General features: G+C 38.1%; 2 protein-coding genes across 3 annotated transcripts in view; one reads left to right on the top strand and one right to left on the bottom strand.

Annotated features, from left to right (window-relative positions):
- Positions 1-448: 448 nt before the first annotated feature.
- Positions 449-16,011, top strand: NUDT13 (nudix hydrolase 13). Of its 2 annotated transcripts, XM_028109667.2 has the most exons (9): positions 449-566; positions 6,364-6,455; positions 9,373-9,512; positions 10,711-10,845; positions 11,641-11,747; positions 12,507-12,632; positions 13,014-13,125; positions 13,839-13,993; positions 14,916-16,011. In XM_028109667.2, exons 2-9 carry the CDS (start codon positions 6,373-6,375, stop codon positions 15,108-15,110), a joined length of 1,053 nt encoding a protein of 350 aa, XP_027965468.2. In that variant the 5' UTR covers positions 449-566; positions 6,364-6,372; the 3' UTR covers positions 15,111-16,011. The 2 variants fall into 2 exon arrangements, with proteins under 2 accessions (XP_027965468.2, XP_027965467.2); XM_028109666.2 differs by having other exon boundaries at positions 13,839-15,004.
- Positions 14,740-16,697, bottom strand: part of ECD (ecdysoneless cell cycle regulator) — a 32,346-nt gene continuing 30,388 nt past the window's right edge. Inside the window, exon 15 of the mRNA XM_088019762.1 lies at positions 14,740-14,981. Coding sequence (XP_087875888.1) covers positions 14,956-14,981 — 26 coding nt within the window. The 3' untranslated portion in view covers positions 14,740-14,955. The remainder of the gene's footprint in view (positions 14,982-16,697) is intronic.

The raw sequence follows: 16,697 nt of genomic DNA, 5'->3' as shown, positions 1-16,697 counted from the left end.
ATTTCATGAAATGTTAGAACTAGTTCTAAAGTGGGCATACAGAGACAGAAAGGGTGAGAGTTATCTGAGTTCCTGCCCCAACACTCTTTTCCTCCCCCACAAAATATGCCTTCTGTGTACTAGGATGGGTTTAATGACTACCTTTTTGTTATTCAAAAGTGAATCTACTGCTTCTTCAAAGACAAGGTCGGTAGTTTTTCTGGTAATGGATTTAGAAGATCTTAGATCATGCTTTTTGACACTCACGGTTAACTTTGCTGTTGGAGTGGATAGCAGCATGCCTCTGGATTAAACTACAATTCCCAGAGTGCATCTCTAGGTGAATTCTGGGAAGTGTGGCAAAAGCGTGCTTGCAACCATGGTTAATTTTGGACGACTTAACAGCCAGCATGAAAAGAGAACTACATTTCCCAGAGTGCATCTCTAGGGGATTCTGGGAAGTGTGGCAGAGGCCACAATAGTCCCTCTGGGGAAGGGAAGGCCTACTTCCCAGGAACGTTAGGAGTTCCCTGCTTTCTGCTGATTCTTGAGGCCTAGGAAGACACCCTCCCCCAACAGAATTCAGAGTGAGTACAGAGGAACAGAAAACTGTTGAGGTTCTAAGCCCAGGAGGGATTTTATGGGAAGGCATAATCAAAACTTGAAAAAAGCTCTTGGTCATAGCATTTTGTGATTTTAGCTTAGTCTTTTCCTTCTTGCAGAAACCAGGGAATGGCCACAGTTTTGCATCATAACTTAAGGAACTATCCTTTTAACTAAAGCTAATATTTTTCTGGAACTTTCTTGGAGAGTTATTTAAAAATAGAATTTGCTTACTTTTTTTGCATTGTGCCTGCATTATTTTTGAATTAAGGGAGGAAACATTTTTTAGAAAGCAAACCATAAAGCTACTTAGTGAGACCTTGAAATCTGTATCTCATGGCTCCTCAGTTTTGTGTATTTCCTCATTCCATTGAGGTGCACAGTAACGAATAGAAGGAACTGAAAAGGGCTCTCTCAAACACTACCAAACTTCTTGGTAGAAATAACCACAGAGATTCGAGATGAGCCTTTTCTTCATGCTGTAGTATTTTACAAAGTAATCTTTCTTCTGTTAAAATGAACAGGATGAGAAATGTGGGAATCACTTATTACAGGTGCTTGAGAGAAATTGTTAATCTTAACACCCTTGCCTCTTCATTGAATAGTTTTCAGTAAAAATAATAATATCTTTCATCTCTATCAGTCCTTGTACTTTTAAAATACATAATCATAAATGAATGTTGAAAAATGCTTTCCCATATATTTCTCAACACATGAGTTTTGGAGCCAGATAGCCCTGGGTTTGAAACTGCTGCTATCTAAATTGTGATTTCAGATTAGTTAAAGCTTTATCTTCCTCACTTGTAAAATGGGATAAATTCATTCATTCATTCATTCATTCATTCATTCATCTATCTATATTGTGTTTTACATGGTGATAGAGACAATGCTAGGTGCTATAGATAGGGGAAGATACAATCCCAACCCTTGAGGATTGTACAGTCTAACAGATCTGAGAATTGGGTGTGGGAAAACCTGACATGGTTGTAATACACTTTAGATCCATTTTCTCTCCTTCCTTCCCCTGTGAGAAGTGAGACAGAAACCAAGCTCCTACGAGTTAGGTGACAGCTATAGATCACAAATTCAGTCAGTGGGAGAGCCCAGAATAAAAGTCCGGAGTCTCTTCAGTGCTTACTTGCCTGTTCCTTCCTCGGTTTGGAGATACGCACAGACAGTGTAAACAAAACAGAAGGCAGCCCTGGGCTTGTCATCTAACGTAAAATAACGGCGCTGTATTTTCTCCAAAACTTGTTTCGTGAATAGTGAACTTTTATCCCCAGAATGCCGCCAGGAATAAAATACCATAATACTTGTCAATCCAAACAAAAACAATTCTGTCTGTAATGTGGATTTGAGTATCATGGCAGGTTTACCAGTTGTTCTGCAGCATGTTTACTAAAGGTAAGCCCTTGAGCCAATACACTTTGAATAAAACATTGCACTGAAGACCCCTAAAAGAGTAAAAAATCACAAACTATTTAGAAATAAGTAACAAATTTTCCCTGCATTAGATTTCTAAATAGTAATGGAGTTATAAGAAATTATATTTTCATTCTAAAAGTAATTTCACATATCCTCATTGTTAAAAGACTTTTTTTTTTTGTACTGAGGTACACAAAGAAAACAACACATATAGAGGTTGGTTCCTATAATGTGTTTCTATGATATTATGGAAAATGCTGGAAATGTACTATAATATTCTAAAATCTAGAATGGTCAAAACCACAGTAAATAAATGAGCACAGGACATCAAACAGTTTGCAAAAGGGGAACTAAAACTATTAAATCTCAAAACACTTTCAATCTTGGTAGTTATCAAAAAAATATAAAATGAAAGTTCTTTTTTTTTTAAACCAGACACTACTGAATCTTGTAAGTGTGGCAATGTGTAGAAAGAGCCATATGACTTTAAACTAAATTTTATCCCAGTAATTCTACTTCGGGAAACTTAAAAAGTAAACTGAAAATATCAGCACACAGGTATTTAGTGGTATCTTATTTCTGGTAATTTAAAATCAGAGCAACCTCAATGTCTAAAATCGGGAATGTTTAGCAAAATAAGGATGAGTCTACCTGAATGTAGTATTTTGCAGCTAAAAAAAATTATATACCTTATACAAAAACATGGAAAACTGCTTGTGATGTGTTTCATGAAAGCAAGTTGACAAAAATGTGTCCTCTGATTACAAATATGTAGAAGTTGTATGTGTAAAAAGATTAGAAAATACATAAGTTATATTTATGTGGCCATATTATGGACACCCTCACAATTCTCTTTTCTAGATGTCCTGTAATGTAATTATGTTAATTTTATAATTTTAACGATCTATTTAGAAGAGAAAAATATAGTTAAAGCTGATTTTTAAGGAAATCGTTTTCTCTTCTTTGACTTTTCAATAATCTCTATACTGTTTTTATATAAGATGTGTATAAAAATATTCAAGGGACCATTTAGAAAAGGAATTAGACTTAATTTTTATCTACTAGGTTTATGACTATACCAATGAAGGTGCAGTTCTCAGTTGAAATAAGTCTGGTTTTCCTCTTGATTGTTAATATTTTTTCAAAAGTTACATTAAGAACTTGACTTTGTTTTTTATAAGCTCTGTGACCATCCCATGAGTCAGCAGACCATGATAATCCACAACTGGCTAAGGTTAATTTCGTAACAGAAACTAGGCAAAGCATCAGGCAGCCAAAAACAGTGGGCCACACAGATTAGTTGGTAGTTATAGCTCAACCAAACAGCTCTTGGCTCTCAGGATTCAAGGAACTCACCAAAAGAATTCCTTTTGGCTCCCTGGGAATGTGCTGAGGTACTCCTGTTGATGATATGGTATGTGTACTTATAGTCACTTTAAAAATACAAATAGATACATATCTAATTTATGTTTACTGATATGTATATGTCCTTTTCTTTTTCTTTTCTTTTTTTAGAGAGGGAGAGAAGCGGGGACAGGCAGGGACAGAGGGAGAGGGAGAGAGAGAGTTTTAAGCAGACTCCACACCCAGTACAGAGACCAACGCAGGACTCGATCTCACAACCCTAAGATCATGACCTGAGCTGAAATCAAGAGTTGGATGCTTAACCCACTAAGCCACCCAGGCTCCCCTATGTCCTTTCCTTTATAAATTAATTAGATCATGGTAAACCAACCAAATAATTGCTTTTCTTACTTAAACATATATTGTGAATATCTTTCCCTGTTACTATGTATGAATGTTTCCACTGTTATCTTGTATTTATTTATTTATTTATTTTTTTAAGATTTTATTTATTTATTTGAGAGAGAAAGAATGAGAGACAGAGAGCATGAGAAGTAGGAGGGTCAGAGGGAGAAGCAGACTCCCCGCCGAGCAGGGAGCCCAATGCGGGACTCGATTCCAGGACTCCAGGATCATGACCTGAGCCAAAGGCAGTCGCCCAACCAACTGAGCCACCCAGGCGCCCATTTATTTATTTATTTTAAAGATTTTATTTATTTGAGAGAGAGAGAGTAGGGAAGAGGGGCCGAGAGAAAGGGTAAGAGAGAATCCCAAGCAGACTCCTTGATGAGCGCAGAGCCTGATGTGGGGCTCGATCCTAGGACCCTGAGACCATGACCTGAGCCAAAACCAAGAGTCAGATGCTTAACTGAGCCACCCAGGCACTCTTCTATTTATTTTTAAGAGCTGTATATTATTCCCCTTTATCATACCTTTCAGTTAACATTCCTATACATATCCTTCTTAGGATAAATTCATAGAAGTGGAATTGCTAGGTGAAAGGCATGTTTATTTAACATTTCAATAGATATTCCGAAATTGCCGCCCAAAAATATTGTACCAATTTACATTCTCAGAGTTTGTACCTGAGACATATACATATGACATACCCATATACAAGAAATATATTTCTTCCAGTATATCACACAAGTCTTTTAATACTCTCCTAGAGTGCTTTGTAACCCACATATCACATGTTCCCTTCTGGGAAAGCTATGTTTGTTTTCTTTCTCCTACTAGAGTCCCTTGATGGTAGGTTTTTCATCAGAACATTTCTGTGTTTCTTAAAGGACCTTGCATAAAGTCAATTTTCAATAAACACTTTTTGTTGAATGTCTTTGCTAAATATATTTTACCCTTGGCTAGGACATAGATTGTAGCCAAAACTGTCCAAGGATTAGTCATCAGTGATTCATAATTATGCAACCAAGAAGTAAGCCTAAACTTTAGATATTCCTCAGTGATTTGTTTAGTGTCAAAGCTTGCTTTGGTTATTTAACTGTACTGATTTTCTCATTTCAGTGGAACTTCTTGACTTTTATTGCCAATGTGAAATGTACTTCTCATGGGGAATAAAATACTGATACACAATTTAAAAGGAATCACCTGCAGAATGGATTCATAAGATACAGAATTTTTTTTCTCTCACAAAGGAATACACAAAATAGAAAATATCTTAGATTCATGTAGATTTGCATAGCTGCCTTTTGAAATATTTTCTTGATGGCCATGATTTTTGTATTTTTCTTATCTATAGGATTCCTCTTACTTCATTCTCAGAGGAACTTTGGCTTTCATATACTCTCCATTACTCTGGAGACATTCCCAGTCTTACCTGGTCTTAGAGTAATGCTAGCTGCTGGAACAAACTTCAAAAGTTCAGTTGCTTAGTATGGTAGAAGTTTATTTCTCACTCATAAATCGTCCAAAGTGTGTGTTGTGGGGGGGGTCCTTTGGTTGGCAGGTGGCTTTTCTCCATGTTGTGATTCAAGGATCCAGGCTTCTTCATCTAATACTCTGCCATTCCAGAGTCTTCCAAGCAGAAGGAGGAAAGAGGATGAAGGCATACCCACTTCTTTTTTTTCATTTAAAAAATTTTTTTTAAGATTTTTTTTTAAAATTTATTTGACAGAGAGAGACACAGCAAGAGAGGGAACACAAGCAGGGGGAGTGGGAGAGGGAGAAGCAGGCCTCCTACTGAGCAGGGAGCCCGATGAGGGGCTCGATCTCAGGACCCTGGGACCATGACCTGAGCCAAAGGCAGACGTCTGCTTAACGATTGAGCCACCCAGGCGCCCCTCATTTTTAAATTATTTAAAGATTTATTTAATTTATTTTAATTTATTAAAATAAATTATTTATTTATTTTAGAGAGAGAGAGTGTGTGTGCACACATGCGTGAATGGGGAGAAGGGCAGAGAGAGAGGGAGAGAGAGAATCTCAAGCAGACTCCAAGCCGATGGTGGAGCCTGGTGCGGGGCTTGATCCTATCACCCTGAGATCAGGACCTGAGATGAGACCAAGAGTTGGATGCTCAACCAACTGAGCCACCTTGGCACCTCCTAGGCATACCCACTTCTTAGCTGCTTCAGCCTAGAAGAGATATACATCACTTCCACTCACATTCCACTGTTAAGAACTACTTTTGTCACTGCTTAGATAGAAGGAGAGAAATGTAAATTGTGGCTTATTCTCTAACTTCTAGCAACAATTCTACAATATGGAAGGAGGAACATATTTTTTTGTAGATAGCAGAGTCTCACAATAACCTATTAGGTAGGCAGAACAGGTTGCCATTTTGTAGATTAGAAAAGAGGTACTAAAAAGTTGAAATCCCACAGCTAGTTAGTGGCACAAATGCAATTTCGAAGCCAGATCATCTGACTTCTATTCAGTTTCTTTCCTTAATATTAAAAAGTAATCCTATCCTGGCTTAAAGTATAACCCTCTTGGTGATTCATTACTTTAAATTGCATACTATGACTTTTTTTTTTAACTCCTCTTTTCTCTAAGGACCTGACAATGTCCCTGTATTGTGGAATTGCTTGCAGGAGAAAATCTTTTTGGTACTTTAGGCTGCTGTCAACTTATGTCACTAAGACCCGGTGAGTTGTGACCAACCTGAGCTCTGATTATTCTCTCTTTGGCCCATTAAATTATAAAATATAAATATCTTAAAATACTACATTGAGGATTAAGGATACATGATTAAGATTTACATATAAGGATAATCATTGCAAATTATTTATAATTGGAAAGATTCTAAATAAACTAAATTTCCAATATTACCTAAAATATCTGACATACTTAAATATTAAGTTCTATTAAGATAAGAACTTTGTCTTTCCCAGTATGGTACCCCTCGTGCATAAAACAATACCCGGCGCATAGTAGGCACTGAAGGATTGTTGAATGGATGAATGAACAAGATTTAATTTAATTTAATTAATTTAAAATTAATTAAAATTAATTTAAAATAATTTAAATGATGGTACACCCCTATGATGGAATTAAAAACTATACTGAATAATAACAGTTCATGAAGTTTCCTGAAAAAAGATAGAAAATTCTAATTCCCTCACCCCTCACCTCTAAGAAAGAACTAAACCACCAGTTAAAGGTAGACCAGGAAAAAAAAAAACCTACGCCAGTACAGGATGATGGTAAAGGACTTCTTTGTCACAGCCTGGGCAAATTTGAAATCTGTGAATTTGAAATCACTAGCCTGTTCTCATAGTTTTGGGGTTTAAATTTGCACCATCTGTGTTATGGTCCCCAAACCCCAACCTAAGAAAAGAATGTAAGTAGTAGTCGTAGACTTATAGGACCCCTGGGCACCTTGCAGAAGCAAGGTAAAACTCCTCTGAAGAGATACACTCATAACCCAGGGCTTCCTAAATGAAAAGCTCTGCCAAACATGAGTGCCCGGTCCAGAATTTAAAGGCACGTAAGCATACAGTATTACATGAACAAGAGTGAGAAAAGAAAACTGCAGTACTTAAATTATTGTAGGTTATTTGCAGCACTCAGGCTGAGACTCTGAGAACAATAACTGAATTATTGAACAGTTATTGAATGGTCTAAAAATGCCTATGTTAAAGTGATTTAAAATTTTTTTTTATTCATGTGACAGAGAGAGAGAGAGAGAGAGAGAGAGAGAGAGGGAATATGAGCAGGGGAGAGAGGCAGAAGGAGAGGGAGAAGCAGACTCCTCGCTGAGCCAGGAGCCTGATGTGGGGCTTGATTCCAGTACCCTGAGATCATGCCCTGAGCTGAAGGCAGACGCTTAACCATCTGAGCCACCCAGGCGCCCCTGTTAAAGTGATTTTAAAATGAGTAAAAAGTCATGAGAGAATGAAATTCTATCAATAAAGAACATGGCATGAAAAGAATGATAAGAAAAAAAGGCTACAACTTAATAGGTATGACTCTGAATATACCTATGTACAGATACCAATAAATAGTTTGAAGAATTCCCGGGTGTAAACAGTGATAATCTCTGAATGGTGAGATTCTTGATTTCCCTTTTTTGAACAAATTGCTAACTGTATTTTCTGACTTTTATGGGATGACTTTGTATTTTTGTAAGTAGGAAAACAAGTTTGTGTCTGATAATCTTAGTGTTGTTTCCATGCTATTATAACTAAAGGGGGAAAATTAGTTTTTCAAATTAGTGTTCCTGATCGAGAAAGAATATGTAAGGAACTTTTTGGATCTCAGTTCCAGCTCCAGTGAGGCCCCAGATTTAAGACCTGGGTGTTTATGTAGGTGTTTCGCTTTTTAGGGTCATTAGGGCAAAGCACAGGTTGTACCTCTCTTACTGTTCTTTTAGGAAGGCAGAGGTGTTCTATTGTTTATATTTGGTAACTTCTGAGTGGCACATGTCTCTCCTTTGACATGCATTAAGTCTTTGCCCCAGGAAGTGAGTCACTTATAATAAGTTTAAAAATACCATGAGTATTAAAATCTCAGGTTTCTTTGGTCTTGTGTTTATGAAGAGCTCATTGTAACCCCTTTTATCATATAGTCAAAAATAGGTTCCTAAAGATAACACTGGGGCACATTTATCATTTTGCTTTGTAGTTTTATGTTGAACTAACTTTGTGTTACAAAAGCTCCCAGATCCTACAGGAAATATCTATAAACTGTGTTGCCTACCTCATGACAAAATCTGCCATAAATCTGAGTCTGTTTGGGGCTTTTAATAGGCAAAAATGGTCATCCCAAAGGCTTCAGAAGGAGAATCTACATTCAGTACCTCCTGAATCATGTGGACCCTGACCTGATTTCCAAGGCTCTTGAAGGGATAAACTTAGGTAATCTTTAATGAAGGTGCTTGAAAAGCCTAGATCTGGATCCAGTACTATTTCTTCTAGACAAACTCATGATAGGATGTTGTCTTTTTCCACATTTGTATTTTGGCTATTGAAGATATTACACTTATTAAATAAGCCTAGGTCAAGTATAGGTTTCACTTTCCCATCAGTGGTCTCTGGTAGAGATAAGGAGCTAATGGTGTCCATGTGCAGGACTAGGTGTTGGAAGCACGAATGCATTGAAGATAACAGCTCTTTACCATCCCTAGATTGAAGGAGAGTTAAGGTGTGGTGTTGGCTCTCTGTCTACAAGAATGAAGTCTGCTCCCATCCCTAGATATTCTGTGGTTGATGTTTCCTCACGGTACTTGTTTTCCTTTCACTCCACTGCGTGTAAATTCTTGCCTCACAGCGTAATATTGGCAAAGTACCTTGAGGTTCAATTCAGTAAATATTTATTACCCTTGAAGTTCAATTCAATAAATATTTATTGAATCGAGCCATTCAATATGCTAATTACTGGAGATACAGAACTAAGGCTGACCCTGCCCTTAAGGAGATCCTAGTCTTTCAGGGGAAAGAGCAGTTTAGGATATAAATAAAAGGAAGTAAGTGTGATAGGAGAGGGATGCAAGGACCAAATTCTGAAAGATGAATGCTGTACAAGTAACTGTGGTTTTAATAATGCTTTATTTTCAAAATACAGGTATTTATTTGAACTGAAGGAAGATGATGATGCATGTAAAAAAGCCCAGCAGACAGGAGCATTTTATCTCTTTCATAGCCTGGCTCCTTTGCTTCAGAAATCGGGACACCAATACCAGGCCCCCAGGCATAGCCTACTAGGTAAGCCCAAAGAGGACCAGCAGTACTGTAGACCATCCTGTGGCCATGAATGAATTTCATCCACATCAAATCCCTGAGAAGGATCCTTCAATTTTAGAGTCCAGGTTTTTCAAACTATTTCTACCAATTAATTGTTTAGTGTATAAACCTGAGTTGCCCAAATATTATTTAGTAATGGTATGAACCACTATTGCCTTAAACTAGGGGTCAGTGAAACTGCTGTCCGAATTCGAACCCACTGCTTGTTCTGTAAATACTGAACACAGCCACGCTCATTCATTTACATATTGTCTATGGCTGTTTTCGCACTACAGTGGCAGAGCAGAGTGGTTGTGACAGAGAGCCACATGGCTCACAAAGCCTAAATATTTTGCCAAACCCTGCTTAAAGCAGTGATTTCCAGCCTCTGTGGAATTGCGTACTTTTCCACTATTGAGATTTGCATCATGACTTCATTTCCTCTAGAAGGGTCAAAAATTAAATGTGAATTAAAATTAATATTTTAAGAACTCTTTAAGGGTATGTAAATAGAGATATCTAAGCATTCAAGGTACTTTCAGTTTTATATGTCACTATACACTGACTTACTTCTAAATACAAAGGCAATGAATTTCCTCCATGGGTCAGATGTTGAGTACTTGGATAGGTAGTTTCTAGCAGTGCAAAAGAATATCAGGATGCCATCAGAAGGCAATGTTATGTTGTATTATGAACAAATAAATATGTCCTTCACGCACAGGACAGATTTTCTCCCTATACAGCACTTGTCTTATACAGACTAGGATCTTGGATGAATAGTCTACCCTAGACCAGACACCTAGCACAATCTGGAGACTACATTGCATGTAACTGAATTGGTCTCTAGCATTTTAAGCATTCACTTTTTTTTTTCAGCACCGTAATACATTAACTATCATGTATCTTTTGAACTAGGGGATATTCTCCTTTCATGATACAATCACAGAATACAGTGGTATAGAGCAAGAATTCCTTCTTTAGTCTAAACACTTCAGATTGCTGATGGGAAGATGGAGGCCTAGAGAGGCTAAGTGATTAGACCAAGATTACATAGCTAATTAGCTGCAGGACAGTGGCTAGAAGCAGGTATACCTACTTCAAGCTGAAGTAGATGATTTCCTAGGTTAATATGGCTGTGGTGATTTAATGAAAAACCTTTTCTTCCTTTTCTGTTTCTTAGAGTTGGAAAGTCTCCTGGCAAAGTTTGGACAGGACATACAAAGAATAGAAGACTCTGTGCTGATTGGATGCTCTGAACAGCATGAAGCATGGTTTGCTCTGGATCTAGGTCTAAATAGCTCCTCTTCCATAAATGGTATAGAACATTATTTCTAATGGATACTTCCCAGTGGTGCTCAGACTTAGGGCTCTCATGTAATAGTAAAATTTCAAAAAAAGTTTTGTGAATACCAAAGGTTATCAACCTTTTTTTTTTTTTTAAGTTAGGACTAAAAAAAACTACCCATCTACTGTCATCATCATTTAAAAGATAAAGAATATTTTAATACTTTCTAAGCTTGGTGGTAGGTACACAGATGTTTTATTCTCTGTACCTTAATACATTTTATATTTCTTAAATGTTTTAAAATTCATGACATCATTCTTATCTCAGGTGACTAAACATGTTACCATGCTCAGGGGCTTCAGACCCGTATTTGGGAACCAGTTTGGTATAAGGTTCATGGTTCCTACTAGACTTTCCTTCTCTCCTTCCAGGTCTGGTTGTAAATGTAATGATGCTGGAATCCAGTGCAGATAGGAGCTTAGAGGTGCCATTTTACCTCTCTTCCAGGGAGAGTGTGTGGTTAGTGCAAATATTCTTATTACTCTGAAGAGGATCTTGAAAAATACTATGCTCTGATGTTTCGCAAATTTGCCAGAATATAAGAAATCACCCAGTGCTTGTTTAAAAATAAAGATTTCGGGGCCTTACTCACCTGCTGTTCAGAATCTCCAGGTAGGGGCTTGAGAACCCGTATATTTTTTATTTTCCCTAATAAAGTATTATCAGGCGAGTTTGGAAAACACTGCTTTAACAGGCATACTTGAGAGGGGCCCCAAGGCAAAGTTTGGTGTTTGTTTCATTTTATCCTCTGTCCTCATTTTCTAGCTTCCTTACAGAAACCAGAAATGGAGACAGAGCTCAAGGGCTCTTTCACTGAGCTGAGGAAGGCTGTCTTTCAGCTGAATACAAAGGATGCCTCCTTGCTGACCACGGTAGATTCTGACTTCTTAGTTCTGTAGGAAATTTAGTAAAGCAATGTTTATGGGTGAATACATGCATGCATGCCCAAGGCTAGAATGACATTTGGTTTCTTCTTGAATAGATCACAGTCCTTCCTACAAACCTTGGCAGAAGGACAAGGTGCTGTAGGGAGATTGCTTATTCTTCTTTCTTTTGCCCTTATTTTTGGCAGGACCATTTTCTCCTAAAGAAATGCAGATCTATCAGCCTCATGATATTTTTAATGACTCATAGCATAACACACATCATTATGTTAGTCCTATGAAAAATTACTTTGTATTGCTTTAATGACTTCTCCTCACAGCTTTAGACTTCACTTGTTAAAGTGCTTTTGGTTGTTCATTTTACTTAAAAAGACATCTCTAAACATTTTTATTTGCAAAAAAATTCCACCTTTATTGGGGAGGAATACCTGTTGGGGTATTACACTACATTGGAAATATCTTATTTTTAAGTTAGATCCTAAGTACATGGGCCATTCATTATAATAGTTTATATATGTATTTTAAATGAATGATAATACTTTCTCTTATTCATATTTCAGATGCTAGAGGAGTATTTCCAGATAGTTTCCTTATTTTAAAGTTCAAACAGTTAATAACCATTTAAAGTAGGTGAGCTGGAAAGGGATTGGCATTTCCCTTTGAGTTGTTCTAAATACCAGGCCAGCACTATTATAGATGAGCTTCACATTCTCTCCAAATCAAATCAGCCTATCTTTGTATTCCTAGGCTCAGGCTCTTCTCCGTTGGCATGATGCTCATCAGTTCTGTAGCAGAAGCGGGCAGCCCACCAAGAAGAATATGGCTGGCAGCAAGCGTGTGTGCCCTTCCAATAAGATTATCTATTATCCACAGGTAAGCACTACTTTACAAGGACAGTAATCCGGGCGCCTGGGTGGCTCAGTTGGTTAAGCGACTGCCTTCGGCTCAGGTCATGATCCTGGAGTCCCAGGATCGAGTCCCGCATCGGGCTCCCTGCTCGGCGAGGAGCCTGCTTCTCCCTCTGACCCTCTCCCCTCTCATGTACTCTCTCTCTCTCATTCTTGCTCTCTCAAATAAATAAATCTTTAAAAAAAAATAAAAATAAAAAAAATAAAAGGACAGTAATCCAAGACTGTGCTAGCCTGTCCTGGGGATAGAAGCCTATACAGTTAAAAGGCTTTCCTTAGTTACCCATTCCTTCATCCATTAACAGGCCCCAAACCCTAATGTCTGTCTTCCATCCCCTTTTCCTAGATGGCTCCTGTGGTGATCACTCTGGTGTCAGATGGGACTCGATGCCTGCTTGCCCGCCAGAGTTCCTTTCCCAAGGGAATGTATTCTGCCTTGGCAGGTTTTTGTGATATAGGTAAGAAGTTTAGGGCATGTACGGATGACTGGAGGACACAAAAGTTTAACAGTAGTAGGTATTTGTCTTGTTGCTTTTGTGCTTGAAGTCTCAAGCACACTGTTCCCTGTCAAGTCAGGAAAACTGCCTTCTGGCATTATAATTTTCCAATATTAGGCAAGTTTTCAAACATACGGCACACCTGAAAGAATTATACAGTTAATACTCACCCATACACTTACCACCTAGATCCTACAATTGTTTTCTTCATTTCCTTTATCACATATCTACCCATTCTATCCATCCACCAATCCATTTTATTCTTTGATACATAGTTTGCAGACATTAGTACACTCCTCCCTAAATATTTCAGCGTGCATTGTATTAATTAGAATTCAATAGATATTTACAGGTTGTTTTTTTCTCAGTCTATTGGGGTAAAATTTGCAAAAGGTCAAACATGGCATAAGAATTTTATTAAAGCTGAGGTCAGCAGTAGCCTGTCACTCTTATTTTGCATTCTCACTAACTAATTAAGTAACTAGTATAAGTATTGTAATTCAGCACCCAACTCCAGACTTGAGTCCTGTTGCTGTAGAGACTCAGGGACTTAGGGCTCTCCCAAGAATACTTAATCGAAACTTTGGAGCCAGTTTTGGGCTCCTTTCACAAATGGGCATCTGTATCACCCTTCCTGCTACAAGGCTGTCCTGAATTAATCTGAGTGCTTATAGGTGAAAGTCTGGAAGAGGCTGTCCGGAGAGAAGTTGCAGAAGAGGTGGGATTGGAGGTGGAAAGACTGCAGTACTCCGCATCCCAGCACTGGCCCTTTCCTAATAGCTCACTCATGATTGCTTGTCATGCAACTGTGCATCCAGGGCAGACAGAGGTAAGTTCTGATGCTTCCTTAGGGTATGTATTTCCTTTGCTTCACCCACAATGGTCAGTAGGCACCTTTCTAGTCCAGCATTGTCTACATTATACAAAGATGTGTAACATGGGATTTGTTCCCTTTAGGAGTTTGCAATCTTATAAAGGAAGCAATCTCCATGAAAATTCAGAGCACCCGCACAATTACCATTCTTCTTTGTATGTATCTCAGTCATGTGACTATTTTTCAGCAGTACTTAACTGAACATCTTACACAGAGTAGGCACACAATAAATATATCAAATTAAAGGACTGATTTCAGGGTTGGTCTTATTCAAGGCTGTTAGGATGTTGGGGACCAATTATATAAAATCATAGGAACTTCTGGTTGAAAGGGATTTAGATGTTGTCTTATCCAGCCTCATCTTGCTCTTCTGCAGCATCCTGATAGATGGCATTGTGGTCCCTACCTGCCAAAGTCTATTGTGTTTTGGTTTGCATAGAATTAATAATATCTCATCTGTCTCAGCTTCCTGTGGATACAATGTACATTGCAAAGAAGATACTATGCCTTTGATAATCATTAATAATCCCTTATCCCTTAGAGAAGAGTAATTTTATTTTCTTTTTAAATTGAAAGTTAATGAAGAATTATTTATATATTACACCTCACTGTTAACCACTCTTTAGTATTTCAGTATTTGTGCTTCCAAGATTTTTAAAAGGCACTTTTTTCTTTTACACTGATTAAAAAAATATATTTAACTCTCACCTTTTAATTATGCCTCTTTTGCTTCTGCACAATATCTAAAATTGATTATCTCTCAGCCTGTAGATCCCAGGTATTGCTCAGTTCTGGGAACATTTTCTCACCTTTGGCCAGAGTATTCTAAATTTTGTAGCTCCTAACCTTACATTCTGTTTTTCTTTATGTCTTTTAGATCCAGGTGAACTTGAAAGAACTAGAGGCAGCTGGCTGGTTCAGTCATGATGAGGTAGCCACAGCCCTGAGGAAAAACAATCCATATACTCAGCAACAGTATGGGACATTCTGGTTGCCCCCTAAGTTAGCCATTGCCCACCAACTGATTAAGGAGTGGGTGGAAAAGCCGTCCTGCTCTACCCTGCCTGCTTAGCTCAGGTTGAGCCACCCAGATCCCTTCTCAGTATCCTGGAGGGGCATAAAAGAGATCAGTTGGTAAAAGGGAGGTGACCAAAGGCCATCTCCAACTTCATACTAAGGCAGAGCGGGAGGTGACCCTACAGCAGGATACCTCTAATAGCAGTGTTAAGGAAGTTCCTATTCATAGGCAATCAAAATGCCAAACAGATAATGACGATTGTCAAAATCAGAGGGAAGTTTGAAGCATTAGTTTGGATATAGGCCCCATGCACCCATTTTTACTGAGGTCTTGGAAGCAAACATCTTTTGGCATGTATCTCATTAATGCTGGGTTTACACTAACTGCAAAAATGTGCCTGATATAATTTTAATTTTATCTTAGTATTGAAGATACATAGCAAATCTCAACCCACTACTGAGTTACCTTTCATCCTAATAGAATTAAGAAAAATGGCACAATATAACATTAAAAAATTCGTGTACAGGTATTTTGTACATGGTTATTTAAATAAAAGCCTTATTTCTTTAAGTCATCAGAAGGGATGAAGAAAGTGGGAGCCAAGATCTTCCTCAGAGTACCCTGTAATAAATCAGATGCAGTGATGTTCTGCTGGGGTAATTGCATCCCAGTGGGGCTTAAGAGAGCTAAGTCTTTTGCCGTTACTTGCTTAGCTTGTGACCCAAGGAAAAGATGATCACTTTGCCATGTCTGATTTCCTAAATATAAAATGGTCACTGCCATTTGCATACTGTTAAGTGTTGTAACTTCAGCTAAGGGATTAGTGAGGGCAAACCACTTCTTGTTTTAAGGGATAAACTAAATTTAGGATGGCTCATCATTCATGTATGTCATTCTATACCTTGTCATAAGGGAGGATTTATCTGGAGGAAATAAAATAAATTTCCACACCTTTGTTCAGATGTATTTTTCTGTCTTATGAAGTGAGGAAATAGAAGAAAGTAAGAATCTGGGGCAGGGAGTGGGGAGGGAGAAAAGGAATCTATTTGTATGATAAGCATTGAAGCCCAGGTCCCAAGTGTGGAAAAACTGAAGCGATGTGCAGAAGAAAAATTGTTAGAAGTCTGTTTGAAAAGAGGAATGGCCGGGAAAGAGTTGTATCTTCGGATGATTTCAGGCACTAATTTGTGATAAAAGACTCAAGTGCCAGAGATACTAAGATTATTCACACATTAAAGTCTACTAGATTCTAGAACTAGACAGATGAAGTGCTGAATTTCCCTTTGATCCCAAAAGGTTGTTGCTTTTGCCATTGCCGGAAAATCATCAGTACTTTGGGGAAATCAAAGTGCCTTCATCAGGAAATGTTGAGGGATAGTATGTGATGGGACTTGACTGTCCTGTTAGGTTGGCAGCTTGCCCTGACCTGAACTGAACCCAGCAGGTAGAAGGGAAAAGCACTCTCCAAAGGGAGGTCCTGAGATTTCTTCATATCTTGCAGTTAGAAGAAAACAGTTCAGGGTCCATGTGTATTACCATCTCCCAATCTTTTCTATCTCTCTGTGGGTGTGTTTGTGAGCACCTGTGTACACATCCCCAATCTGAAAATACTGATAGAAAGGGGAGTGTGCAGGATTCATG

Source organism: Eumetopias jubatus, unplaced genomic scaffold, assembly GCF_037043125.1.
Source record: "Eumetopias jubatus isolate StellerSeaLion01/CBP00866 unplaced genomic scaffold, mEumJub1_p1.0 scaffold_17, whole genome shotgun sequence".
NCBI lineage: Eukaryota > Metazoa > Chordata > Mammalia > Carnivora > Otariidae > Eumetopias > Eumetopias jubatus.
The sequence above is the reverse complement of the archived record's forward strand: the minus strand, read 5'-3'. Positions and strand labels throughout refer to the sequence as shown.

What these genes read in the sequence shown, in the direction of transcription:
- NUDT13 (XM_028109666.2), top strand. Translation starts at nt 6,373, where the DNA reads ATGTCCCTGTATTGTGGAATTGCTTGCAGGAGAAAATCTTTTTGGTAC. An exon ending in TAGCTCCTCTTCCATAAATG is followed by an intron (nt 10,846 to 11,640) that starts GTATAGAACATT and finishes CTCATTTTCTAG; the next exon opens with CTTCCTTACAGAAACCAGAA. An exon ending in ATGCCTCCTTGCTGACCACG is followed by an intron (nt 11,748 to 12,506) that starts GTAGATTCTGAC and finishes TTGTATTCCTAG; the next exon opens with GCTCAGGCTCTTCTCCGTTG.